The sequence below is a fragment of the Microplitis demolitor genome, chromosome 10 (assembly GCF_026212275.2).
Source record: "Microplitis demolitor isolate Queensland-Clemson2020A chromosome 10, iyMicDemo2.1a, whole genome shotgun sequence".
NCBI classification, from domain to species: domain Eukaryota; kingdom Metazoa; phylum Arthropoda; class Insecta; order Hymenoptera; family Braconidae; genus Microplitis; species Microplitis demolitor.
This window is the reverse complement of record NC_068554.1, coordinates 865,815-893,522: the sequence shown is the minus strand read 5'-3', so window position 1 is coordinate 893,522 and position 27,708 is coordinate 865,815. Positions and strand designations below refer to the sequence as shown.

The window sequence follows — 27,708 nt, the reverse complement described above, 5'->3', positions numbered from 1 at the left end:
TAATATTGAATATAAAGTATGACAATATGTTAAATTACGTAATAAAATATATGTATTACTTGCATCTTCATTTTACATTAAATTTCTAGGTATATATATCTTCAACGTTTCTCAACGTCTCAATCTCAGTGTCACCTTTTGACTTTACCAGGGATCCAAATGCACAGTTGCTCGGTCTAAGATAAATGTGAAACCTGTAAGACCACGAAAATCTATGCGCGCAAACAGAACCGCCTCAGATCCCGAAACCTAGACAAAGACAAAAAAAAAGGACAGATGATAATAAGAAAAATCAAAAGTTGAAGTAAGAAGAAAAGTCATGGTTAAAGAGAATAGAAATAAAAATAAGGATACGTATTTTCTTTTTATAAATTTTTTTTTATTCCTCATCCTCATTCTGCTCCTTCCATACCGTCTTTTCTCTTATTCTCTCACCCGGTACGACGTAGTAGACGTTCCCGTTGTAACTTTTGCGGCAAGTTCGGTGAAATCTCCCGAGCGAAACCAATTCCACGGTTTCACGCTCTCCATTTCTATCTTACTTGCCTATTTTACCACACTTATATATATACATATATATATATATATATATATATATATATATATATATATATATATATATATATATATATACATACATACATGTATAACTAAACGAATGCATCCAGTATACATTTAGTAGATTATTCTAAAAAGTAACTTAATGTGTTATATACATAGATTTCTTCTCATCTACTTACATAAAATACTAGACTGTATATATTTCGCCACATTTAACCTACACAAAAGGAATAAAATATAATAATAATATGCGGACTATAAAAAAGATATGATTAAACCATTTTGATGATTCAGTATCTCTTTTATACTTAAAAACTTGATTTATTGTATATATAAAGTCTTTATAATCTCTTCTTAACTTTTTTATATTATTTAACCCACTGGGGAATTATTCAATGGCCTGATGAAAAGACGGAATATTCTTTTCATAAAAGAAAAGTAGATTAAATAATTACCGTTAATTATAATTAACTAATGTAATTAAGATTTTATACTGTTATTATTATTATTATTTTTTATAATTATTATTTATATTTACTATTTTTTCGATTTTCATTATGCGCCGAAGTGAATCTATCGATCTATATTTTATTTAACAATTTTTATACATAGATAGGATATATATATATATATATATATATATAATAATAACAATGATATTTATTATTCGACAGTACTCTTATCTAAAAGTTTGAGCACCTTTCATTAATTAAACGTTAATGATCAAAAAGTATGAGGCAAAAACTTATATTGGAATTTTCAATGGGATGTAGCTTTTATTATAAAATTTATACTTATATATATATATATATATATATATATTTATATGAATAACTTAGAATTTTAGTTCATTAAAAAAATCGCATGAGCAATTTTAATCCACTTGTTATTTTACTGCTATCATTATTTAATAAATTAAATACAGTCATTTATTTTAAATAAATCATTAAAATTTTTTGATAATTGTCTCTGAAAAATAATTAAAAAATTTATTAAAATATATTTTAATTAAACTAATTTATATAAATTTATTAAATTAAAATAAAAATTAATTTTTCACAACTCTCTACTGTCTTTTTGAATTGAATAGACGAAATTATTATTACTGCCATTAAAACTTGAGACGAGACAGCAGCAGCGATGGCTTAATATATAAATTTGACAATAGCGTGATTGGTACGAGAATACGAGAAACTTTAATTTTCGACAGTCAATGCAAGTACATTGAAACTAAAGTTTTATTCATTATATATATATATACATATATAAAAGCGACGAGACAATGAAAAAAAAACTTGCAAGTAACTTGAAAAATTTATATGATTTTTTCCATTTTTTTTTTACTCACTCACAAGGCAATTGTCAAGAGCACTTGAAAAATATCACAAAATATATAGATATTTATTTTTCAAATAAAATATAACAATTATTTTAAATTCATATTTTCTTTATTAAATATAAATTTATTCCAATAGAACTCGTAATTTTTTTTTACTCCAACTCCAAAGACGGATTTAATTTTCATTAAAAATTAACACCAAAGTAATTCCCGATTTTTTACACATCACGGAAACTTATAAAAATAAAATAACTTTTAATATCCGACGTTTAATTAAAAAAATATAAAACATTCTCTTTATCTCTTCCGTAAAATTTTTTCAATGCATTTGACGTTAATGCCTATAAATTTTAATATAAATGAGTTATCTCGGCATATTATTTATCGATTATTGACTAATTACTTATAAATATACCACTTTCTAATTAAAAATCCTTATATAATAATAAATTTCCTCTTTCTTTTATTTATTAAAATGAAATATTAAAAACTAATATCTTCCGTAAAAAAAAAAAGAAAAATTATCAGCAAATAATTAACTTGAATGTCAATAAATTTGCTGTCTACGTGATGGCATTTAATCTTGCTCGTGTGTACTGTTAAACAATGTTAGAAAAGTATTATTAAAGTTATTTAAACTCTTGGAATAGTACAATCGAGAAGTGCAGTACTCGCAAACAAAGCAAACTAATATAAAACAAAATTACAATTTGAACATCTTTACATCTCGTAACCAGTCGGCAAAGTGACAGGAAAATAAATTAGAAACTGTTTAATGAAAAGCTTCTGTTCGTACGTGAAAACTATCCTTGGCTATTTTTTTAACTTGTCGTACTTCACTTGCAACACGCGTGACAATACGACGCATGACTAAATATACACAGAAAGAAAAGTACAATTTAAAATTGATTAATTTAATTTTTGTATTTTTAAAATATTTACTTTAGTACCAAATAATTATAATATTTTTGGTTTTACGATAGAACATCAGGTTGTTCGTGAAAGCCGAATAGGCAAACTATGTTACGGAATGTAAACTAATTATATCAAGAATGTAACAAGTACAGACTAACAAACATATTAGCCCAGGAATTAATTTACTTTACTTAACATATTAAGTGTTTCAAAACAAAACTCTTTTATTAATATTATTTATTCAAATTAAAATAATAATTAAATAATACACGTTGAGAGTAAATAGAAGAGCGGGTAAATTAAATGACAACACCGAGAAAATTCATTATATTTTTCATGATATTAAGAAGCTAGATATTTTTTTATTTTATTTGGAAGATAAAACATTTTTTACGAGTAATTTTTGTTTTTACTGAAAAGTACTCAGTTCAGAGACCATCTGAACCACCAGCAACCAAGTAGAGATAAAATTTTAGCTCAAATAGCGCAAAATTTGTTTTTCAGAACAAGTACAAGATATTGCTGCCGGTATTCAGCACTTAAACGCTGCGGTTGCAGCTCGGGTTGCTGAAGTCCATTTGGATGTGCCAGTCTCCACACTCCAGCAACTCGATGCGCTGGAAAATTCTTTAACAAACGCTGATGAGCTAAACGCTATAGCACGTGTGCGCGGTATTCGACCACGGAATCAAAGAATTCGTAGCAGGGCGAGATTATAAACCCTACAAAAGTACCATTCACTGGGATAAGAATCATATAAAAAATATGGATGAGTATTATAAGTCATTTAATATTGAATATAACTATGTAAGAAGAGTCGACTTGATTTATGGTTAAGTCAAGAGGTATGACAGAGTTCGATGGTACTTAACACCTCTGACATAAGTGTTCTCATAGAAGAAACTCTGACGACCGCGCGCCCTCCGTCGGGATTCGTGATCACTATCAGACCATATTACTCAACGTCCGTGAGAGTTTAATGATCTGATGATCAATTAAAGAAATTACTCATAGAAACTCAAGAACAATTAATAGTTAAAAAAAAAAAAATTGAGGTAGATTGTTTTTATTTAAATATTTTAGAGCAAATATGTTCCAAAGTGCCCGCGAAGAAAAATTGATATATAATTATATAAAGCTTATGTAAATGGTTATATAAAATAAGACATGACTCTTAGTGTGATCCAATTTCATATACTTATATATAATTTTATATATTTATTAATATTATTTATTCAAATTAAAATAATAATTGAACAATACACGCTGAGAGTAAATAGAAGCGCGGGTAAATTAAATAAAGCTAGATATTTATTTTTTTTTTATTTTATTTGAAGAAAATAAAAAATATTTTTTAAAAGTACTCAGTCCAGAACTGTCTCGAATTTTGAAGTTCAAAATTATGAACCTTTTGATGGAAATCAAAACCATATTGATGGAAATTAACTTAAAAAAAAAAAAATTTACTGTCTAAAAAATAAATATGTGTCAACTTCCCACACGTGAACATACAAAATCTAGATAAAAGATCATAAATGCATATTTTAATTGAACAAATATCATAAAATGTCATATCTTCCATCTCAATGGACATATCACTCATATCTCTCAATAATAATAAGAGATTAATCCCAAGAAAGTTGTAACCAAGTGTCCAATGTGTGTCTAGACATGTATGAGCTCTTGATGAAAGCGTGCGTGGATTTCAGCACATCCGTATATTTTTTTATCTCAGCCCTTTTTTATGATTTTTTGCCTAGCCGTATAAAAAGCAGCCTACGATGACTAACATCCAGAGACGGCGACTCGCAAGTCATTACTCTTTACTCCATTTCATTTTCTTACATTTCTTTTTTACGTGTATATGTACAGTATATATTTAGTACTATCTTCCACATTATATGCTATATTTCCAGTACTGTTTGATTACGGCCGACTGGCCCGCGGGTCCAATGTTTAATTTCTTTTCTTGCCTTCCGGGCGAACGAACCGCTAAGCCGGCATTACTGTGTTCTGCTTTTGTTGTTAACGCAACAAAAAAAATAAAGCTCCAATACAAATTCAAAATTTTTTACACAACTTATATATATATACATACAGAAATAAATAAATATTAAAAATTTAACCAGCAAATAAGCTTGGGCTTTAGACTGCAGACTCAAGTCAGGTATTTATCAAACGTACTTGCAATCTTAACAACTGAAAAGTGGCTTTGTGGTACATCTCTTGCATTTACTATTATTATTATCTTCATTGTTTTTTTTTTTTTTTCCTATAGCCTACGGTGCATGTCTTATATATTTTTCTATGTTTAAAACGATAGTTTATGTATAACATGAAAGTTTTTCAATAGCCCCACGGTAAATCCTTTGTGTACTTCAATCCAGAATTAACAATTTCTTTTTAATTTTGCGGCTTTTTTTCTTTAATTTTAAAATATAACAGCTTTTAATAATCAAAGGGATACCATTTCTTTTGTACTTATCTCTATTAAAATAATAAGAAAAAAAATTTATCATTTAATTAACTTATTTTATTTAAATCAACATAGAATTTAATTTTCAAGAAAAATTGTTTTATATTTTGATAAATTTTTTACTTGTTATTTAAATGAACCCTTGATGTATTTAATGAGAAAAAAAGAAATTTTTCCAACTGAAGTTGAAAATTTTTTCCACAAATTAATCGCACTAATTATTGAGAAAATTTGAAACATTAAGTTTAATTTTTAGTACTGTATTTCTTTACTATCTAATGATTAAATTCAATGTTTATTTAACAATGTTTGATACCAATGAATATTTTTTTATCAGGCATGATCGGAGTAAGAGAAAATGGCTGTATCTACCAACGGAAAAAGTGATATCTTCCTCAAAACCAAACGGTGAATTCCATTGAAGATAAAATAAAAAATATATTTATATATGTAGACAATATTGATAAACATAAATCATAAAAATAACCCAATTTACAATCAATTTTGTTAATAATAAATATAAAATAACAACCTTCTAGAAAACATTTATTTTCGTATCTAATTAAAAGACAGTTTTTTAAAATAGTTATGACGTTATACAAACTAATAAATATAAAACTATATTTTTATCCACGTATACATTTTTAAACAGTGAAAAAAAAAGTAACCATACTTTAAAGTTTTAATGTCAAAAAAAATCTGAACAATCAAACTGCATATTTAAAATTATCATCATCACTATTTTGAAAAAAAAAAAAATAAATAAAATAAAATGTCTAATGTCATAGCATATACTATTTTTTATGGACTATTTGTCGCTGGTATTGTTTACCCACCCCGAGAATTTGTGTCCGCAGGATTTACTATTTCCGAAGTATTTTCTTCCTGGTTGGGCAATGAATCAACAGCATTTGTGCAGTATCATATTAAAAGAAGTATAGTGACTCTTCTTGTCCATTCATTACTTCCCTTCAGTAAGTACGGACAGCAAAAATCTTTACACCTGTCAAAAAAAATGACTAATAATTTGTTAAAAAATTTAATCCATAGTTTACATAATCGGATTGACATTACTGGGTCATGTTGATGCTGTGCAATTATTTATTGGAACTGAACACTCATTATGGATGACATTGTCACTCTGTGCACTAGTTGGTCCAATTTACACTCTTGCTAAAGTAATCAGATGGTCGACGAATAATTGGTCCCAACACCCGATAGCTAAAAATTTGTCTATTTATTGTGATGATGATAACAAATCATGGATCGATATCGCTTCTAATGTCAATACGGAATTCCAAAGGTGTTTGAATTCAAGTTATTGATAATTTTTATTCTTGGACATCTTGTTCTAGTTAAGCATAATTTAGTCCGACTGGTTTACTAATTTAATTATTATTTTTATAGTTTGACGAAATTACAAATCGCAACGAATACAGTTACCAAAGTTGTGGTAACAGACAGTTGGATCATACAAGTCTCGTCTTATAAATTAGAAATAGCTAAGCAGTCTAATTCTAAATTAGTATGTTTTAAAGTAAACACATACACATCCCCGTCAGCTACCATTGAAGATATTGGATCAACTTATGTTAAATATCGGGTAAATGATTATGCTTTTAATAAATGATCTGATGAAGTATATTTTTTCAAATGCTGAAATTTAAAAGTAAGTTTAATTACTGGTAATGCAATTTCAGGTTTGTACGACACAACAAGGCGGAAAAAATTTCACGATAAGACTAAATTATAATGACATTGAAAACTTTACGGGAAAAGTTACGATGCAAATAGTTACGATGCCGAAATGTGAATTTCCCAAGAGATTGAAAGAACTATGCATTGATTGGATAAAAGAAGAAGTTATGAAAAACCCTATTTATTTTACTAATCTAGTACGTTTATGATTTTATAAATGGCCATGAAAAATTACTGCTGATAATAAATATGAATACGATTATTTTTACAGGAATTAGAAAAATGCGCAGTCTGTATTAATGTAACATCGGATGTTAAATTAGTAAAACGTTGTCCCGAAATTCCAACACTGGACAATAATCCAGCATGTCAATCATGCAATTGTCCTCCAAGACTATGCGTTGACTGCTTAGTAAAGTGGTAGGCTACTGATCTCTATGAGATAGTAATTAAAATATTTTTATAAAATTATGTTTCTTTTGTAGGTTTATAACAACGTCAGTCGATTTAACGAAACCCATTGAAAATTTGATGCAAATAAAAAGTAGCTGTCCTCAGTGCCGTTCAACTTTTTGCCTTACAGACGTGAGTTACGTCGCGTATGATCCATTTTATAACGCCGAAAATTCTTCCACAGACAATAAAACTTGATATAAGTATTGACGTAATTACTGACTTGTGATTTATATTTTAAATAGTTAAAGTTATATTTTTGAATAAACATACGTTTTTTAAGATATTTCCAATTTTTTGAGTTTATTGAAAGTATTAAATCATCAATTAGCTATAAATACCAATAGCTATAGTTTAACGACTTTGTAAAAATAGGAATTCATGGACTATTTAATGGAACTTAACACATCTGACCCGAGTCATTGATGTCCACGACGCAGCTGAGGTTATATGGCTGAAGTTATATAGCTCAGGTTGTTGATGCACACAACGAAGCTGGCCCAGCAAATAACGGACTAGTTTAAAGTCGGTCAGCGACGTCGACTTTGAAATTTGCGACGTCAAAAAATTTCTTAACCATTATTTCAAATATTAATGTTTATTTTTAAATACTTAATTTATTTCACATTATTGCGATATGCTATTTCAAGATTACCATTTTAGTTGAAAGTATATTGAAAGAAATATGCATGTATAATATAAATTTTGTGAAATTAATGGAAATAAATCTGCTGTTAACTTCAGCAGCGAGCGAGCCAGTTACAACCGACCGAACTGTCATATTCGATGAGACTTGAAACGTCTGCCTCAAGTGTTCTCATAGAAGAAACTCTGGTGACCGTGCGCTCTCCGTCGGGATTTGTAATAACTATCAGTCGATAGTACTCAACGTCCGTGTGTGTTTAATGATCCGTTGATCAATTATAGAAATTACTTTTTTTTTTTTTTTTTTTTTTCAAATAAAATAATTTTCTTACATTACTTTGGGTGGATTTATATTTTTTTCCTTAATCCATTGTTCAAAATTCTGTAATAACTTTTAATAAATTTATTTTCATATTATTAATTATTATTTCTGACTAAAATAATTATCATATAAATAATATATTGCTATAAAATATTAATTTCAATACTAGTAAGTAAACTTATATAAATAATTCATCATTTTTTTTTATCCATAGATATTTATTTTTTATGTACAACAAACGAATACAGCCGTCATTAATATTCTATTTATACAAAGCCCGTGAAAAAATACAGCAGACCAATACTCTTGTATACAACAATAGAAAATGTGAGTAATTATGTATTTTTTATAATTATTCATTTATATTCAACTATTTTCAATTATTTTGGACGAAATATTTTTGTTAAGCGATTCATATTTAATTTATGTACTCAGTAAGTACATTTTTTCGAGCACATGTTAAGTATATTATGCTCTACAAATATTTACATTTCATATAATTATTTTTTTTTTGTTTTTTCGTTAATTATTTATCAGTAAAAATATAAACTCACATAATTATTTGTATTCTAGTTACAATTATTAGGAATGTCAAGAATAAAAAGTACAATAGGAAATGTAGGTTTAAGCCTTTTACAACATTAGGCTACATTGATAGTCTCGATTTGTTTATTTAATTATTATTATATTTTCTTTTTAATTGATCATCAAAAATTAAGGTATTTATTGTTACTCAAAAAATAAAAATATTAATAATGTCTGCCAAAATTGGATAAGCATTTAAGGCAAGAAAGTAAATGTCACATGTATTTATTATTAATTTATGTAAATGATCGGCAGTGCACTGGTACCTCTTATTGGCACATATCACAATGAATAACATGATGTATATTTTTAAATTTAAATAATTGTATAAAGTTACTGATTATTAAAAAATGCTATCTAACTATTTTATTATTTTGTTCCCGTCTTTTGCGATCGTGCTTGAGGATCGTCAAGAGACACTTTCATGCACGTGCCGGAGTTAGGAAGACGACAGATCAATAGCCTCGGGACACGATCATGGAAGAAATAATAACGAAAAAAAATATTTATAATAATCACAGGTAACAGTATATTTACACTGAGTATTTTTTTTTAGTTTTGCTATTACTTTACATCATTATTAGTCAATACCGACTTAAATTTTTTTACTGTATTTAAATTTATGATAAAGCTTCGTTTGTCATTAAGGTTTTTACGGCATATAATTATAAACTTACGAAAAAAAAATACATATATATACTGCTTGTAATGAGCAAAATACAGTAGTAAATAAAATAAATACTTATTAAAAGGAATGCAATTCACGAAAGACTAGTAGTTATGTTATTCGTTTTGGACTTTCTTCCGTTTAATTTTTTTATCCTCATCCTCATGGCTTATAAAATTATTATTATTATACCTAAACTTATAAATCTATATATGTATATGTAGATTTTTTCTATTACTTTATTTTACATACTCGTTATAATTTTTTTTCATCCAATTCCGGATGACCGGTGACAAATGTCACGCATCGGAAAATAAAAACTCACTCTCCGACAGCAGAACTTCAAGATCTGAAGGAACAGTATGAAGATCTGAGTTGGCAGCGTGGGAAGACTCGATGGCTCGACCAGTAGCATTTACTCCTGCAGACGTTGATGTTTGCTGGCCTTTCCTGAATTTATCTTTTTTGTTTGACGCACGAACTAGCACTGCCGTTCTTGGATGATAATTTCGTACATTTTTACGATTACCGGATGTTTGGAGATTTTTGTCAGTTTTTCTGAGCTTGACACTGAACTTGAACGGTGGCTTGTATACAATTTGCAGTCTCACACGTTCGTTTGCTGGATCCTTGGCTCGGGTAGAGTTGACAGTACGCTGAGCTTTTGTGTCCGCTGACCTTCTGATATTCATGGGTCGCGTTCTTGAAGTTGCGGCAGTGACAGCAGCAGCAGTTCGTGGACTTGGAACCGCTGGAGAACCAGCAAGACCTACTGGTGTTGATTTGCTTTTTGGTAAAGCCGCGATACTTGTTGGTTCTACTCTACCGTGAGACGCCAGTAACCAAGAGCGAACTTTACTCTTAGGGTCTGAATTATCACCAGCTGTGACTTCATTGTCGTCATCTCCTTGGGTAATTGAATAATTTATTTCTTTTTTCTTACGTTTCTTCTTCACTCCAACTTCCTTGGAAGATACTTTTCTCGGAGTCTCTTCAGCAGGCATGGGAACTGATTGATCAGCAGTAGAAGGCAGTGGTAGTGGTAGCGCTGTTGATACCTCAATACGTTTGCGACCTGGCTCTTCACCGACAATTGGCACCACACGTTTCTTCTTTTTCTTTTTCTTCTTAGCTAATTCCGGTGGCTGTTTACTTCTCCTTCTCATCATGGTCGTAATCTATAACAACAAATTAAAATTATTGTAAGACGAGGCAGTTTATTTTTACTAGAGTTTATCGTAATTTGTCTACCTTTGCTGTCTTGTTGTTACTGTTGTTAACTGAATTAGTTACCAAGAGATTCTTCTGTTTGTTATCCCGTCGTTTTTCCCTTACTTTTTGGTTCAACGGAAGTTTCGCCCTGACTGCCGGCGGGTGAATGGTCACTCCCTCCGCACCTTCCGGTGGCAATCTCACTGTTTCGGTCGTTGAACTGTGGATTATTGTCACCGACTTGAGCTTCGGGTTCGACCTTTTGCCGAGGAACCGAATCGTTGCTACCTGCGTTGACAGAATAAAATTAATAAAATAATTCTACAATTATTTTAAATTATAAATTAAAAAATACATTTTTTTTACAGCAGAACTGGGCAAATACCGAGGAATCAAAGCAATGAGCAGTAACTATTTTTGTTTCTGTTAAAAATAAATAACTTACACTTTTCCTCAGTACTTTTATCCTTTGACTTTATTTTGCAGTGTCTCTAATAGACACAAAATTAATAAAAATAAAATAAAATATAAAAATAAAATTCATCTTCTGATAAAATAAATTTTTCAATAGTAAATTCAAGTTAAAAAAATTATAATTAATTGTTTTCTGTACTTACGAGTAAAGATATCGCTGCGAGAATGAGAATAGCAACTGCATACCAATGCTCGACGACCCATCTCCTGAACGTGGCCAGACTTTCATCTGACAGCAATAATTTCCTGAGTGTAGCCAAGGGTCCACTTGGATCAACTTCCCGGCATTTTTGAAATACGTCACAGTACCCATTGTAATCGTTGCACGGCGTTCCGGGTTTTGAAAACATGTCAGGAATATCATAGGGCGGTGAGTTCCAGTCGAATGATGATCTAGGACAGTTTAAACAAATAATAAACATAACTGAGCTAAATAAAACAAAACAAAATAAAATTTAATGAACTTACAGGCAAGGCTGATTGCCACCAGGAATCCGGCAGCAGAGCTCGCAAGCTTTGGTCGGTGGATCATCAGGCCCAGGGATACACTGACAAGATTCCAAGCCATAAGCAAGACAAATACTCCCAGTGCACTCCTAAAATAATTTTAAAAAATTAATTTATTTATTTTTAAACTAAAATATTTTGATAAAATGTCATTAGATTATTACTTACTCCCATAAAACACACCAGCTCGCGATTACAAATAGTTTTATTTGGTTTGTTGATAGACGGAGGACAGTGGGGTGACCTGCCATCACAAAAACTGGCGTCCCGACAGCCGTTGTCCTCTCGGCACTTGTCAGAAAACTTTAATTTGCAGTCTGTTGTACAGCAAGGACCTTGACTAGGACTGCAAATAGATCTAGGAGTCAGAGTACAGGGTTTTTCTTCTGCCGGTGGATACCGGCGCTGAGGAAAACAACAGGAATCACGGCAATCTTCTTCCCATCCGCAGTCACACTCTTCCCCGTCCTCGATAACTCCATTGCCACAAAGTGACGCTTGTGGTTCTATAATTAATCATCACATAAATTATAAATAATTAATTACTCATACAAATTTAAATAAATATAAATTTTACCAGTGAAGCAGCCTTTGGGCGACCGTGCTTTAGTATTTAGCACTGGATTTATGGCGTTGAGACTGCATGGGCTGAAGCGATTGTTGTTACGCTTGTCACCACTGGTTGCACGGGCGAACATTATAAAATTTCCATCCTCACCACCTGGCGTACACTGTTCTGGGTCGTGCTGTAAATTATCCCGTAACAAGTTTCAACAGTTGGTTTTATTTTCTTTTATTAATTTAATTTAATTTAATTTTTATGGTTGTTTTACACAAGTAATCTTGTTAATTGGTTCACTTACCGGTGAGCCAAAATTATGGCCAATTTCGTGTGCCAGAGTTACATGAGAAACAGCTGGTGGTACGTGTTTCCCATAATTTAGTAAAGTTACGATTCCGGTATTCAGCGACTTCATGCTTCCTCTGTAATGCTGGAAAAAAAAGTTAAAATAAATTAATAAATATTTAACTGGACATAAATATTAACAAAAATTCGTCCAATATGTTCGATCTGACAGGCAAATTAAATAATCAAATGAATCCTGTCATGTGAAAATTCGATCGGAAAAACAGATATGGACACCGTGTTAAAATTATTATTATTATTATAAATATCTAGTTTATATTCTTTTCAAAGCTTCAGCATTGCATGAATAATATATAATTTACTGCATATTTAATGTTTCTCAATTTGTTATGAAATAATAGAGCTGACCAAGTGTTTAAATAATAAAATAAAATATTAAATTTTTTACGTGTCATAAATATAAACGTAAAACAAGCCATTGATGTTGAGGTAGATGAAAAATTGTTTAGCTCTTTTTATAACGACTATTCGATCAATATTTAATATCCTGTATACCCCGGTTATAAAAGCTCCAATTCTGTCTGTACCTATTTCCAGGTGGTTAAGAGAGTGTACATACAGATAAAAGCGCGCGCATTCATCATGCCTCATACGCTGACACACTAAATAAATTTGCATTTAAATAAAATTTATTGTTTAACTAAACGAGAGTTCAAAAAATATTAAACCAAAAAAAAACCTCAAATTAATATATGTATAGATATATATATAATAAAATTTAATATCTGGGATGATATTCTTACTCCGTTCTTTTCACAAACGCCGCCGGCATTTTTTAAATCGCCTGTCCAGGCGAGTCCAAGTGTCCCCATCTCAAAGTCCCGGTACGTGAACATGTAGGCCAAACAAAATGCGTCATAATCTTCCTCTAAAATAATAAAAATATATATGACTTCAAATATAGCGGTATATTTTAATGACTGCATCAACAAACAATGTATGCAGTTACCTGAAAAAAGTTCTAAAAATTTTTCGACTCCGTAACTGTTTGGGAATCGATAGTGGGGATCTTTCATCGCCTCTGCGTTGTGTACTTTGACTCTCTTTATCATAAAACTTATATTGTCAGGTCTTCCATCTTGATTAAAATCAGTGTGTTTGTAAATAGAATTAACTCGCTGGACATGTCTTGTCATGACTTCGATGCACGCTTCCTCGGTGCCGTATCGAGAGAAAAACTGATGGTCGGCTTGCAGGTACAACATGCATGTCGTTTTACGGGGATCGACTGTCGCCCGCTTGTGTAAATGTCTGGTGAATCTGTCTCTGTTGATCCTACAATACAACCAAATATTCATATATTTTTATATGACAAATAAAACCAATTTTACGTCTATAAATATTTTTTTTACCCGTCAATAAATTGAACATTTGAGCCTCCTTTGTTTGCTTGCCTCCGATTTAATTCACGCGAATAGTAACCCCCAGAGTCGCGAATTTCTTGGTCCTGAAGCTGCTCAAAGTAGGGCTCAAAGGATTCATTTTTCTTGCTGTTGTTTTCATCTACAAAATTTTTTAAATTTCCTTTATGCAGTTCTCGACTGGGACAACGACGCGGTTGCGGTGGAGCGACGACGTCTGAAGCGCGATACGCTATAGTATGATAAGTAGGTGATGTATCGTTGTCTTTATTCTCAGAATCTTGTGTTCTCGTTAAATATCTGCTTGTCGGCTCAAAGTAATACTCTTCAGCGCCCGTAGAAACGAATCCATCAAACAGACCGTCTTCTGTCACTATTCCTTCCACAATGGCATTGTCGTCCTCTGTGAAAAAAAAGCAACGTGTGCTAATGTCAAGTATATCTGTAGCTAAAGTACCAAGTAAGCATATTAATTTATCTTGCTGAGAAGAAAATGAAACTTGAAGTAGAAAACTAAAAGCAACTCTACTCTATTTATCAGAGAATAAATGAATATGGAAGTTAAAGTAATGGTGTAATGGTCTTCTGAGTGGTAACAAAAATATATAAGACCTATAAGAGCACATTGTTTCTCTTCCAACATTAATCAGCAAGCTGACATGTTTTCAACTTCCCGCTATAAAAATTTAAAACTTTCAAAAAAAGGGAAGTTATTGGTTTCGGTCCGATTTTTGAAAATCGAGTTTTCATCAGATGACGTTTTACACTGAAAAAAATCGGGAGTCAATTTGGAGATTATGGATTTTATTTAAATCCGAATTCACTCGAAGTTTTGGAGTTTTTAAAAAAAATCTCTCCGCATACGGAGTTTTTGACTTCGAAAAGCTTTAAAATATGTGACTAATAACGTTTTTGAGCTTTTGGAGCTCTAAGACAGCGGGAAATCTTGAAATGTTGTTTCTTGATAAAGTATTTAAAGTATTAATTACCAGCAATAGTTCCAGTGTAAGAGTGCGAAGAGTCAAAGGCAATTGGTCCATTTGTTCCTTCAAAAACAGCATCCTTTGCAAAGACAGTGTCTTGAACGAGTCGCATTGTCCATTCTCTTTATTTTAAAAATAAAAATAACATGTATTATTTAATAAGTAAATAATAATAAAGTGAATAGCCCAAGGCCGTCGAGAAACCATAAAGTTTAGTATCTTGATTATAATAACAAACACATTATGACGTCTTTAAATTAAATCAATAATGGATTTTATCACCTGTCGAATGCCCGAAGGTGAAGTACAATTGGCTGAAACTTGGTGGCTTCGGATACATCTCGTCGTCCACGACTTCGATGTCGTTGTAAAATAGTTGTGTCATACGAAACTGGCTCATAGTAACCGATGTAAGACCGCTTGGTAATTCCTTAAATATTTATTTTCTCGGTTGTTATCACAGTAATAATAAATTATTGTCGGCAGTATAAATTACAACAAATAAAACAAACGGAAATACGTGGTCCCTTACCTGCGTGCGGCGGAAGAGGATGAAGAGGAGACGCGTCAATGAGTGCAAGCGAGAGGATAGCAAGGGCCCATTGGATTGTCGCGGTTGGCATCACGATCAGTCCCCGGGGCCCGTTTAACTTCCCCAGGAGCGTATCACGTATCGGTCTCCACACGGCTCAAACTAACGCTATCTCTCTGGCTTAGCTGCCATCTCCCTGCTCACACAGCCCAGCAATTCCATTTTCCTCTACTCTGTTGACAAATAAATTACGTATTTTATTATATTTAAATATTTACATTGGCTTGTCTTAAAACCAGTACGCTTCTGTAACCAGCAACACCAGTTTGTTCATTGTAACGGTAAAATACAAAGACAGTATTCACTTGCGGAAAAATCGAGGGAGCGTACAAAAAAATAATAATAATAACCGTATAAAAAAAAAAACAAATTAAAGAATTGACTCTACGGGGACAGTACTGGGGTGTAGAATTTGTTTGTTCGATTTCCACATTGTCTTGTATCTTTGTCTCTATCTCGTGACTAAGGTTGTTACGTTTTATTTGATAGGATTATTTAATTGATAAGTAAGCACGCGCTGCTCGCTCAAGAGAAACAAAATAATGTACCGCGTGCTGCAACCTGAACAATATAAACATCGTAATATTGTTATTAAGTAACTATTAGATTGCAGAAATAAATAAAACTTTCAGCTGGAAATTATTATCGAATGTTACTCAAATGCTGATGCAGCTGCTGCTACTGCTCATGACAATGATGATGATTAAGCTGCTGGTGATGATGAGCAATGCTGATGTAGGTCGAGGGTAGATTGAGGTCATGAGAAATTTTAAGATCCTCATTAAAACTTTATAATTGTTAAGAAAACAATATATATATATTATATATTTAAAGGCGTACGCGAGCGGGCAGGATCATTGTCTAGCGGTTTGAGATGAATCATCAATCTTATAGGTAGATTTGGCATCACTGTCATGTAGCAATCATTCTCCAGGTGTACAATCACGTATAGAAGAGTGACTTTAAAGGCGTATGATCTCGTACACAAAATAAAATGTCTATTATGTATGGAAATAGTAATTAATAAAAAATAGTAGTGTAATTTAATAATCAACGCCTACACACCTGTACTTTTAAAAAACTCCGAGGCGTTTGATCCTTCCACTGGGTGATTGTCTACCGGTTCTCCCAACGTCTAGTGTAAAATTAAATGTTTTTTCTTCAATATCAGTTCTTCTAGATCACATCGCTGACGCATAAATTCAAAAAATTACCAGCACGTGCTAACATAAGTTAATTTTCTAAACAATCAAAAAAATAATAATACAGATGTAAATAAAAAAAAATAGTTTAACTGAAGAGAATGACACGAACGAGAAGGCAGTTCGCGTAGCACTGGTGCTGGTCGTCCGGTTGGTGGTTGCTGGACACGAACGAACGAGGACTTGGAGGACAACGACTCCCTACTTCGCCAACGCACTCACTTTCCACTGACTCTACTCTCGGGTGTTCTTGTCTAGTTCTCTCTCGCTCTTTTGTTGCTCTGCTCTACCAGCAGCAGACTCTCTTTTAATTTTTGTTTCTTTCTTTGTGTGACCGCTCAACGATCCGGCTCCGGTTCAACACAACTACATGATATGTACAATCACCCCATTTCATCTCTATCTCCACTCCAGCAGCTGTCTGTGTCTACCCTGGGCTTAAATGTATTTTAAATCTTTATTCCTACCTCTACTTCTCCTGTCATTTATTCGCATGTGTGTTCTTGTTTGTGCGCATGCGTCTTTCTTGGCGCGGATGGATTCTTTGTACTGTGCCGCCATCTAAAGGAAAACTTTAAATTCTTGGTGTTGAGTCTTCATCACAAACTTGGACTTGTCGTGTTTATGCCTGTCGTCTAGTTTACTGGATCCATTCTTTTGTTTTGTTCGCAGTGCGCGCAGTAAATGCCTGACATCGTTTTGTTAAGTAAAAATTTATCAGTTATCGTTAAAAATGTCTAGTGAGGACACAATTTCTGAGATTGAGCAGTTAAATATCACTGACAACGAACGCATGGTTGCTAATGGTGACAATGTTGGAGAGACGACTTACAGTGCGACTTGGATATTGAGGAGATTGGTGATGTTGTCAAAGGTAAGAATTTAAAGAGCTGATTATTAAATTTAAAATGAGTAAATTAACTAATTGTTTATTTATTTGTCTAGATTAATGAAGAACAATGGACTTCTGACTTGGAAACCCAACTTAGTTATCTCTGGGATATGACAACTGAAAAAGACGTTGTTGATTTTTTGTGTGAAAATAATTTTCTATCTGTCAGTGAATTTGTTATTGACAATTCACCAGATCCAAGATGCACGGTAAATATATTTATATCTGAATAACCAAATAATCTTTTTATAATTTTCTTTAAAAACTACATTTGATAATGACAATTTTGAAAAAAAAAACGAACTGATGAGTTAAATTTTGAAAAAGTTATAGCTTAATCAAATAGAAATCATATTTTTTTTTGGTTGGGTAAAAAAATTAAATAAAATTCTGAAAATTGTTTGATCGAGTAAAATCAAAGTTCAAATTCGAAAGTGGTCGATTTGGCGCGAAATTTCCCATATATAATGTTCTTTTGTTTTATTTAAAAATAAAGAATGATCGATAATCGATTAAATTTATTGATATTAAAAATAATAATAACAATATGTAGCTAAAAACCTTCTTTAAAATACGCAGAAGTTTGAAGTGCGAATTTCGTGTCAAAATATTTATTAATTTTTGATGGGTGGGTGTTAAAAAAAACACTTATTATTTTATAGATATAGATTAATATTTATTTAATTTTTAATTTTAATTTCAATACTTACAGGAAATCATCGTAGGCATTATTGGAAACTTGTGTTCACAACCAGCAGCATTTACGCGCATTACCAATACACCGACTCTGGTGACTAAATTAATAAGCATGATGTCCTCTGGTGATACTGAGACATTGATCCAAGTGCTGAGAGTACTTCAAGCTGGAGCACGTGATATGCAAATAAATATCACATCCCCTTGGCGCGAGTACTTGTTGAACGGAAAACCTTTGGCAGATGCGTTGATATTTATTTTCAGTAGTTCGACAAACAGTAATTATCAGTTTATAAAGTAAATCAAGTAATTTACTGAATTTCAATGATTAATTATTATAATTATTCAATTAATAGATTTACTGTTGACTGGGGCTTTGACTTTGATGCAGTCGATCACTGCTAATACAATATTTCTCAATGAAATATTTGAAATAAATCCTTTGCTGATGTCACTAGTGGAAACTTACAACCAGCTGATGTCTGCAGAAGAACCCGAAGCTGAAGAAGACGAGAATCAGCAGCAGGACCGAGTTGTCATAGATCTTTGGATAGAGATCGTGTCTAAAATACTCCAACGTCAAACGGAAAATCGTATCGGCAACCATCAGAAAATAATTGATGTTTTGACAAAGATTCTGGAAAAGTTGGAAAAAAATATGATTCCGATGGATGACGACAAAGCATCTTGTATTTATGACTGCGTTGTAATGATCAATTGGTTCAAAAAACGGCGTTATCAAGTTGACATAAATATTTTGTGTCCACTTACTAAGATTATGATTAAACTCGATGCTGGTAAGTTAATTTGCTATCCAATCATTTATTTTGAACTTTCCGTTGTAAAAAATTTCAATAAAAGGACAGTTATCGGTTAGCCCACAGGGTCAATGGTTCTTCAGATTTTTTTTCATGTTTATTAATTATTATTGTTAATTTTAGAAATAATGTCCCATCAGGATAATGATAATGAAACGATGATTGATTTATTAAAGTGTTTGCATAAATATTGGCTTGATATTTATGGCGAGAGTGAGGAAGAAGTTATTGAAGAATATTGGTCAACTTGTCCGCCAGAAGTATCAAAATATTTAGTAAATTATATTTTTAACGGGACAACTATTTACCGTCAGTTCTAAACAACTTTTATGGTAAGCTGTTTGAATTACGGCTGTATTGGTATGTTGTACATAAAAAATAAACATCTATGGATAAAAAAATGATGAATTATTTATATAAGTTTACTGAGTTGTATTTAAATTAATATTTTATAGCAATACATTATTTTTATAATTGTTTTAGTCAGAAACTATAATTAAAAATGTGAAAACAAAAAGATTGAGAAATAAAATATAAATCCATCCGAAGTAATGAAAAAAAAAATATTTTATTTAGAAAAAAAAAAAATTAGAAGAAATTCATTTATTTATACTTGTTGATAATTCATTCATATTTTATAATTACATGTATATATATATATATATATATATATATATATATATATATATATATATAAGTGCGAGTGAAAAAAAAGGAGAGAAAAAATTTTTTCGTTGAAACGAAATAAAATCAATAAATTTTCGGAAGCGAAGACGTTGAAGAAGAGAGAGAAAGGAAGCGTGAGAGAGAGAGAGAGAGAGAAGATGGGCGCAATTGCTTGAAAAAGCAATCTTAGTACCAAGCGCCACCGCCAGGCAGAAAAGGGCGCTGATCAGTGTTCGTTTGAGGATGGTTATAGTAGGCTTAAAACCCAACTCAAATGCGCACGAAATCAGATCGTAAAGGAATTTTGTACTTCTATTTTTTAATCAATTATAGTATGGTATTGCAGTGCGCATTAAAAATGACGCATTCAAGCATCAATAATCCATTTGTAATAACTCATACGCGAATTGAATTTGATTCTAAATTAAAAATTGTCAAATAAGTAGATCAGTAAACCCGTCATTTCTTGATCACAAAAAATAAAAAAGTCTGATCGTAAATTAGAGTCATCATATAATGTTATTATTACTATATTACTATTAACAACAATCATTATAAAGTAAAACAAAAAATCGACGCTCTTTAACATTTCTCTCGAAATAAATAGAATAATAATAACGATTAAAATGATAACGAAAAAATAAACACTTAATAACAAATATCAGTAGTGGTACTTTTCGTTGAATTTGTACCCCTAATGCTTGTGGAACCAATTTTTAATTTCTTTTGCTGTCCTGTCACTCTGCCAGTCTGTTTTGTCTCTAACGATTTCTAGAAAAAAAATTGTTAAGTAATTATCAGTACAAGTTTATTTGTGATGAGAAAACTTACCCAACAACAGATTCCACACCCGAGGGAAATGGGAGACTGCTGTTTTCTGACCATAATCTCGTCCACCCACTGATGTCTTAATGTCATTCGACCACGTGTTCGTACCACGTGGCACAAGACGGACAGATTTCGCAATAATTTATGTTTTATAATTTGGATAGTTAATCAACAAGTTAAAAAAATAATTATAATCATAATAATAATACAAATAAATAAATAATAAGATAGATTATAGATAATTAAAATTACTTATAAACAAATAATTGTAATTCAAAACTTACCAACTCATAAGCCCCACAGCCTAGGCCAGTGGGTAATGCTTCTGAGGGCCTTGTAGTCCCGCCCCGTCACAAATTTTTTTATACCAAGGTCGAAGACTTTACAATTAACCCTTACATTTGATCAAACTTTGAAACAATTCGGTGATGCGATAGAAGTCAATATATGAAGACAAAGAGAATAGAGGCATAATGTCAGAATGCTACTAGAAAAAACCCAAAAAGTACTAGGGAGTATTTATTTTTTGAATACAGACCCATAAGCTGATGGCTTAATTTGGGTGGAGATGGGTGGACATAGGTAAAGATGATTTCTTTCGGAGAGTAGCCCGTAACTTTGCATCTGTTGGGAATAACCCATCACAACATAAACGTTTTTTGTTCATTACAATGTCCTGCAATAGAAAAAACCAAAAAAGTTCTGGGAAGTATATTATATATAGGTTATATATAATTATATATAATTCCATGTATGACTATGTATAATCATATATAATTTTATATAATCATATATACTCATATATACTTATATATAATCAGATAAAATCTTTTTTTGTCGGGACTACAAATGTATCGATTGATAACAGCTGTATCTCGAAATATATCGATTGTCTACAAAGCGCGAACAAAGTGTCGAATCGCATTGCACACTTTAAAAAGTGTATAAATATTGTCTAGTAGTATTGTTTTGTACATTGTCATCAATAATTAGTCTGAATTTCAAAATAATGGATTTATCTGATATAGACGAAGAGTATGCAGGCTTTGGTAAATTAAACTATAAAAAAATTGATAATTATAATTTATCTTCTGACGAAAATTATTGTGAAAACAAAAATGAACCTTCGAACCAACTAAAAAGTAAAACTCAAAAAAATTATTTGCCATCATCAACATGTGAGACGGGCCCGAAAAAACCAAGAGCTAGAAAAAAAAAACCTGCAAGTTGTCTCAGCGATGATAAGGTTAGAGAACGTAAAGAATTGGCCAGAGAAAAATTAGAATTGAAAATAGAGAAAAGGCGGATTAAAAATATTGAACCAGGTGAATGTATGAAATTTATAAAAGTTGATTTCCATAATAACATAAGTAAATTTAATTTTTATGATGAAATTATTTCGATGTTGGACGCATCTTCTGTTGATTACTCCACTAAAAGTTCATTACCTGCACCCAATAGTATTTCTTGGAGACGAATAGTAGAGGAGTACTCAATAGATCATGACAATAAAGTCAGTACATCAACAAGCGAGCAACAGGAAAAATTTCTATTGATCATCTGGACCTGGGATAAAGTTATCCAACTGATCCACGACAAATCATTCGTCTCAGCCGTCACCAATTTGTACAATTCAGTTCGCGAAATGAATCTAACTCTGGTGATCTATGGGGCAGAAAAATATTTCGAGTACCACGAGAGTAAAGGCAAGAAAAAAACATCAAATAAAATGTACGAGTGCATTGACGACATTCCCAAGGTCTCCAGAAATCTGTTCGACGCAAATTTAATTCAAATACAAATACTGGCTAAATGTAACAGCAGACTCATTGAGGAGCCAGCAGACATGAGTTTATTAATTTATCAGTTCACTAAATCGATTGCTGAAATTCCATACAAACTGGAGATGGATAAAAAATTAAACAACCAACTTGATTTCTATGCCACTGGCGATAACAAAAATACCATTCAAGTTGACAGAGAAGGCTATGGTTTAAAAAAACTCTGGCTGAAACAACTCTGCATATTCAATAACTCCAGTCTAGCAGTTGCCGATGCCATATCTTCTGTATATTCAAGTCCTCAGCAATTAATTCAAGTAATTTATTTCAATTATTCACTAAAATGTCCATTATTTCATTCGTTTATTTATTTATTTACAGGCTTATTTAAATTGTTCCCGCGAAGATGGAGAAAATCTTCTAAAAGACATTCCAGTAAATATATCAATACAATTTAATCCCTGTGGATTTTTTTATAATTATTTTATTTACAGATCAAAAGATCAATAACGTCAACAGCAGCATCAAGAAAACTGGGACCCGAGCTCAGTAAAAAAATGTACACCCTATTTACTTCAAGAAATGGAGATCAATCCCTGCAAATGGACAAGTGATCCAATTAATTGGTAATACAAATATCTTTAGCCAAATAATTTATTAACATAATTATCAATTTTTATAACAGTCTCAGGTAATTAAAATGTCAGTTACATCTAACTCTAATTAGAGTATAAATATACGAATTAATTATAATTAAAAATAACGATTAGAAACTTATAACTGCGAAAGAAGTAAAAAATCAACAGACTGAAATCAAATGAAAATTTTAAACAATTAAATTCTTTTATTACACTTATAATAAAATATTCACTCCGTTAATTATAATCATTAATGTCTGATTCATCGAACAACTTACAATCACTAGTTTTAGTTTGTACAATATTATTATCATTATTATCATCATCATTATTACATTTGTCTTCAGATCCAGATATCATTTTAACGGGTGCTGAAGCTCCAGCGAATCCCGGTTGGTTTTTATCACCAACGATCGTTTGGGAAGACAGACGTTTGCGTGGAGTATTTTTCGTCAACACAACCTGGTCAGTATAATTTGTCGTCGACGTACTGGGATTCTGTCGTTTTGATAGAATTATTTTAGTATATTTCATTAGAGCCTGATTGGCTCCTGATTGTGGAGCTGAAGTTTGATTACGCGGTGCGCTGTTCCAGTTCACCGAAGACATCGTTGAATTTTGCATCCGTCGTTGAAAGATAACGCGATTTACAAGACTGTCTTGCTGACTTTGATCCTGGTCAGTTTTATTCGTCGGAGTTGCTTTAGGTGGACGGTGATACACTTTGCTTTCTTTATTACTCAGCAAAACGACTTTTGTTGGATTTATTTTATTTATTTTCTGCTGTCCGGTTTCACTGCTGGTAGTTAGAGGTAAAGATATCGGTGATTTTTCAATAGCATTCAAATTATCATCGTCTTTAGCAAATATTATTGGTATGTCTAAAATATTTCCTAGATCGTCATCATTAATTTCTAATGGTGGATTACTTTTATTTAATGATGATGTCGCTTGCTGTTGGTTTGTTTTTTCCCATGAATTTTTGTTACCAACGGGTGTTATTTTCGGCAAATCGTTGTCGCTTTTAAATGAATTTTTAATTTTGCTCGACCACGGCAATATTGTTATCGAGCTTTTGTTGTCATTGGCTGCAGTACTGTCGTCGACTCGTGTGATGCTGAGTGAATTATTTATATTTAAATTTGCGCCTTGGCCTGCACACTCCATCGCTATAAAAATTTATTACATATATTTGTATATTTTTTTTAGATAATTATTAGAGCCATAATTAATTCATTAATTAATTAATTAAATGAAAATAAATTGAATAAAAAGTAACCGCAGGATTTATACATGAAAGGATTATTAAAGGATAAAAATTAAATTAATCAAAAATACCGAAAAAAAAAAATTATTTATTCAAAAACACAAAAAAATATTAATTTATCAAATGCGTAATTTACATATTTTTATATACGAAGTAGAGCAAATTTTTTTTTTATAAAATTAAATATTAAAAAAATTTTTCATCAATACTTAATATTTTTTAATTATTAATTTTTAATTGTATATAAAAAATACTGATTTTTGACAATTATTATTTAATTAAATTTTTGGCAATTTATATAATTGAGATAAATTCCTCGTTTTTTTTAAATAATATAAAAAAAATATAAAATAAATATAAACATAAGTTTTATTTTATATTCTACCTTTTGCGGTTGTAGATGTGATTGTCGCAGTACTCGTATTGGATCCGCTGGAATTCATTGATACCGACGAATTGGTAACTCTTCCTTCAGATAAATTGTCGCTCGAATTTTTCCTACTGTGAAGTAATGCCGTCAGAGTGCCTCCAGTTCCCGGTTTATTTATAACGCCTTCAAAAAAAAAAATTAAAAGAAAATTACACGACTACATTTTAAAACTAAATAAATAAATTTTAATTAAAATAAAAAGTACCCGAAGTAGGTGTTGCTACGCGCACTTGATTGCCATTTGACGTCAACACCGTGACGAGTTTAGCCTCTGATTTTTCCATGGGCTTGTAATTACCAGGGACAGTTTTACTCAATGGTTTATTTATCGGCGCAATTGTTTTTAATTTTCCCGTTAAATTTTGCTGGTTGTTGGGTTGCATCATTTTTGGTACTTTGCTGAATGAAACAGGTGTCTTTGAATTTGAATTGTAATTAGACTTTACTGGATTGTTTGGTTGATTCGCCGGTCCAGCGGGCAATCTTATTGGACCAACAGGACTCAGACTTGCCATCGATCCAATATTTAGTGTGATTCCATTCGATGAATTTGAATTCAGCTGCATAATAATTTAAATGTAATTGATGATTGCAGGAAATTTTAAATTTAGTAAAAAGTAAAATTTACCTGAACTGTTTGTCTAGATAGCAATTGGTCAGGATTTACCTTTTGGGAATTCATCATCTTGGATTTACGCCTTGGAACTGAATTATGGGCGACATTATTTGTCCCACTTACTGCAATAATAATTAATTATTAATATAAATTAACCAGATGATTTAGATGCTGTATAACAGTAAATCCGCACCTGGACGGGGTTTTTTCTGTACATTTGGGAAATTCGACTCGCTGTCAACGGAACTGCTGGTCGAAATTTTACGCTTGCGTGGTTCTCTTTTGTTCTTATCAAGATTTAAAAGCCCAGCCGGACGTAGAGGTAGTGGATGTGGTTGTAAAAGAATGCCGCCAATAAAGTCTGCGATTTCATCCATGATGCAACGGTCTACCATACTCTGGGTAATTCCTTCAGTAATTTTTTTGCTGGTCGATATCCTCAGACTGTCATCAGCAGTGCCGACAACAACTAGAGTGCTTTCAACGAGCATTTTTTCTCGTATATTTTCCAAGTCATCTGGTCTTACCAGAGTGGCAGATTGCCCGATTATGAACATGATAGGACACCTGATGTCCATCAGAGTGTCTTCTGGCAGACCTCTTTTACCTTCGACTGTCGCAAAAGGAAAACCCAGACATATAACCGCGGTGACGTGCTCCAGAAGTGCTACTTGACAAGCCAAAGCAGCGCCGGAGTTGAAACCCACTAGAATAATCGGTCTTCCTGGACAATCACCCCTCATATCCTGAATTTTAGCACGCGTTGCTTGGACCAGCTGCTCAAGGCACGTCATCATTGTCATTTTGTTGGCAGCTAGTCCTAAATGTGAATGGACGGTCACCAGCATTCCAAGTGCTCCCAGTTGCGTGATCCATTTATGCTGACGTGGAGAGACATTATTTATTCCCGAGGGTACGACGATTAAAATAGGATTACCAGGTAATTTTTTCGGGCGATTATTATTCATACAAGTTGCCAGTGGATCCCATGAGCGTTTCAGAACCGCGTTGAGTGACTCCAGTGGTATTGATCCCGGCTTGACAACGGCATTAGGCACTGGCGCAATCATTCGATCAATCAGCTGAGGTATTTTGGCTCTCAGTGTTTGGAGAATGTCAAAATAAATTACAAGACTATCGCGGGATAAATTGTCCATAAACAGACCGTGTAACCACTGGACTATTCTGTAATCCCAGCCAATGGAAGCCATCACTTCGCGGAATCTTTTAGCCGACGAATCGACTGACGTACGACGATACACCAGCTCCAGTTGATCATCGACCTTGGCAAGTCTGTTCAAACGCTCAGAATTGATGATCATAAAAATACGTGTAAATATTCTCCTCTGCACTGGAGACCAGAAATTTTTTTCAATCTTCTCCTCCCAGTCATCGTTGCTGCCATCCGGACGTGCGAAGCTCGCCAACTTTTCTAATTCCTCCGTACACTGGCGTGCTTTTGTTAGATCACAGGGCAGAGATAATTCTTCTGGAGCATCAACATTCACTACGTCTATCACATCACCTTGGATTGACTTGTCCCTAAAATCCCCATTTACTTCGTCACACAGATAAATAAATAAATTACTAAAAATAAACCTACCGAATCAGCTCTGGTTTCCTTGAAAAAAATATTTTCTTCGTAGGCTTGACATAAATATTCTCTGGTCTCCAGTTCCATGGTCTAGCATAACAATGTTCCTTCAAAATCGCATTGACTTCTTCATCAGTATACCCAGCTAATTTATGTAAGAACGTTGTCAGTTTATTCGAACTCTCCTCCGGAGTATCAGTACCAAGGACAGGAGCCGGGAGATTTGAACCTCCTTGAGACACCATCAGTCCACTGGATGACATCGTTCAATTTAATTACTCATAAATTACACATCCAACTACAAATTAAAATAAATTATTCAAATACGTCACAATTATTTTTTTTTTCATCACCTCACCAGTTTATTTTATTACTCAACATCTTGATCCATTTAATTACTGCTTCTATATTTACAATTACACCTGATAAAATTTAAGCAGAATTTTTTACCTCCAATGTTCTATATAATTTATTTTTATAAATTACGTCTGATCCACAGCATTTTATTCTCCACTCGCCCCTCACTGCTGATTGTTAGCTTGGTTTTTTTTTTTTTGAGTCA

The 27,708-nt window shown here is 32.1% G+C and overlaps 4 protein-coding genes across 5 annotated transcripts; 2 read left to right on the top strand and 2 right to left on the bottom strand.

Moving 5' to 3' along the window:
* The first annotated feature begins 5,752 nt into the window (after nucleotides 1-5,752).
* Nucleotides 5,753-7,728, top strand: LOC103571725 (E3 ubiquitin-protein ligase TM129). Its single transcript, XM_008549990.2, has 6 exons — nucleotides 5,753-6,265; nucleotides 6,342-6,594; nucleotides 6,699-6,894; nucleotides 6,992-7,186; nucleotides 7,261-7,409; nucleotides 7,475-7,728. The coding sequence occupies exons 1-6, from the start codon at nucleotides 6,064-6,066 to the stop codon at nucleotides 7,638-7,640; spliced, it is 1,161 nt and encodes a 386-aa protein (XP_008548212.1). The 5' UTR covers nucleotides 5,753-6,063; the 3' UTR covers nucleotides 7,641-7,728.
* Nucleotides 7,729-8,647: 919 nt separating this feature from the next.
* LOC103571724 (disintegrin and metalloproteinase domain-containing protein 10) lies at nucleotides 8,648-17,351 on the bottom strand. Its single transcript, XM_008549989.3, has 14 exons — nucleotides 16,784-17,351; nucleotides 15,659-15,891; nucleotides 15,409-15,556; nucleotides 15,133-15,248; nucleotides 14,135-14,546; nucleotides 13,732-14,057; nucleotides 13,526-13,650; nucleotides 12,718-12,846; nucleotides 12,432-12,600; nucleotides 12,023-12,360; nucleotides 11,816-11,943; nucleotides 11,491-11,740; nucleotides 10,913-11,161; nucleotides 8,648-10,839 (listed from the first exon to the last, which is right to left on the bottom strand). Exons 2-14 carry the CDS (start codon nucleotides 15,747-15,749, stop codon nucleotides 9,961-9,963), a joined length of 3,360 nt encoding a protein of 1,119 aa, XP_008548211.1. The 5' UTR covers nucleotides 15,750-15,891; nucleotides 16,784-17,351; the 3' UTR covers nucleotides 8,648-9,960.
* On the top strand, nucleotides 16,261-23,664 carry LOC103571720 (uncharacterized). The gene is made up of 10 exons (XM_008549983.2): nucleotides 16,261-16,297; nucleotides 17,628-17,794; nucleotides 17,866-18,021; nucleotides 18,525-18,786; nucleotides 18,865-19,305; nucleotides 19,450-19,635; nucleotides 21,762-22,918; nucleotides 22,983-23,036; nucleotides 23,096-23,227; nucleotides 23,587-23,664. The coding sequence occupies exons 1-9, from the start codon at nucleotides 16,261-16,263 to the stop codon at nucleotides 23,213-23,215; spliced, it is 2,580 nt and encodes an 859-aa protein (XP_008548205.2). The 3' UTR covers nucleotides 23,216-23,227; nucleotides 23,587-23,664.
* On the bottom strand, nucleotides 23,259-27,694 carry LOC103571721 (KAT8 regulatory NSL complex subunit 3). Of its 2 annotated transcripts, none has more exons than XM_008549987.3 (7): nucleotides 27,500-27,694; nucleotides 27,156-27,398; nucleotides 25,746-27,094; nucleotides 25,565-25,674; nucleotides 25,142-25,496; nucleotides 24,892-25,059; nucleotides 23,259-24,408 (listed from the first exon to the last, which is right to left on the bottom strand). In XM_008549987.3, the coding sequence occupies exons 2-7, from the start codon at nucleotides 27,389-27,391 to the stop codon at nucleotides 23,477-23,479; spliced, it is 3,150 nt and encodes a 1,049-aa protein (XP_008548209.1). In that variant the 5' UTR covers nucleotides 27,392-27,398; nucleotides 27,500-27,694; the 3' UTR covers nucleotides 23,259-23,476. The 2 variants fall into 2 exon arrangements, with proteins under 2 accessions (XP_008548209.1, XP_008548208.1); XM_008549986.3 differs by having other exon boundaries at nucleotides 23,260-24,408; nucleotides 27,156-27,444; nucleotides 27,505-27,694.
* Nucleotides 27,695-27,708: the final 14 nt, after the last annotated feature.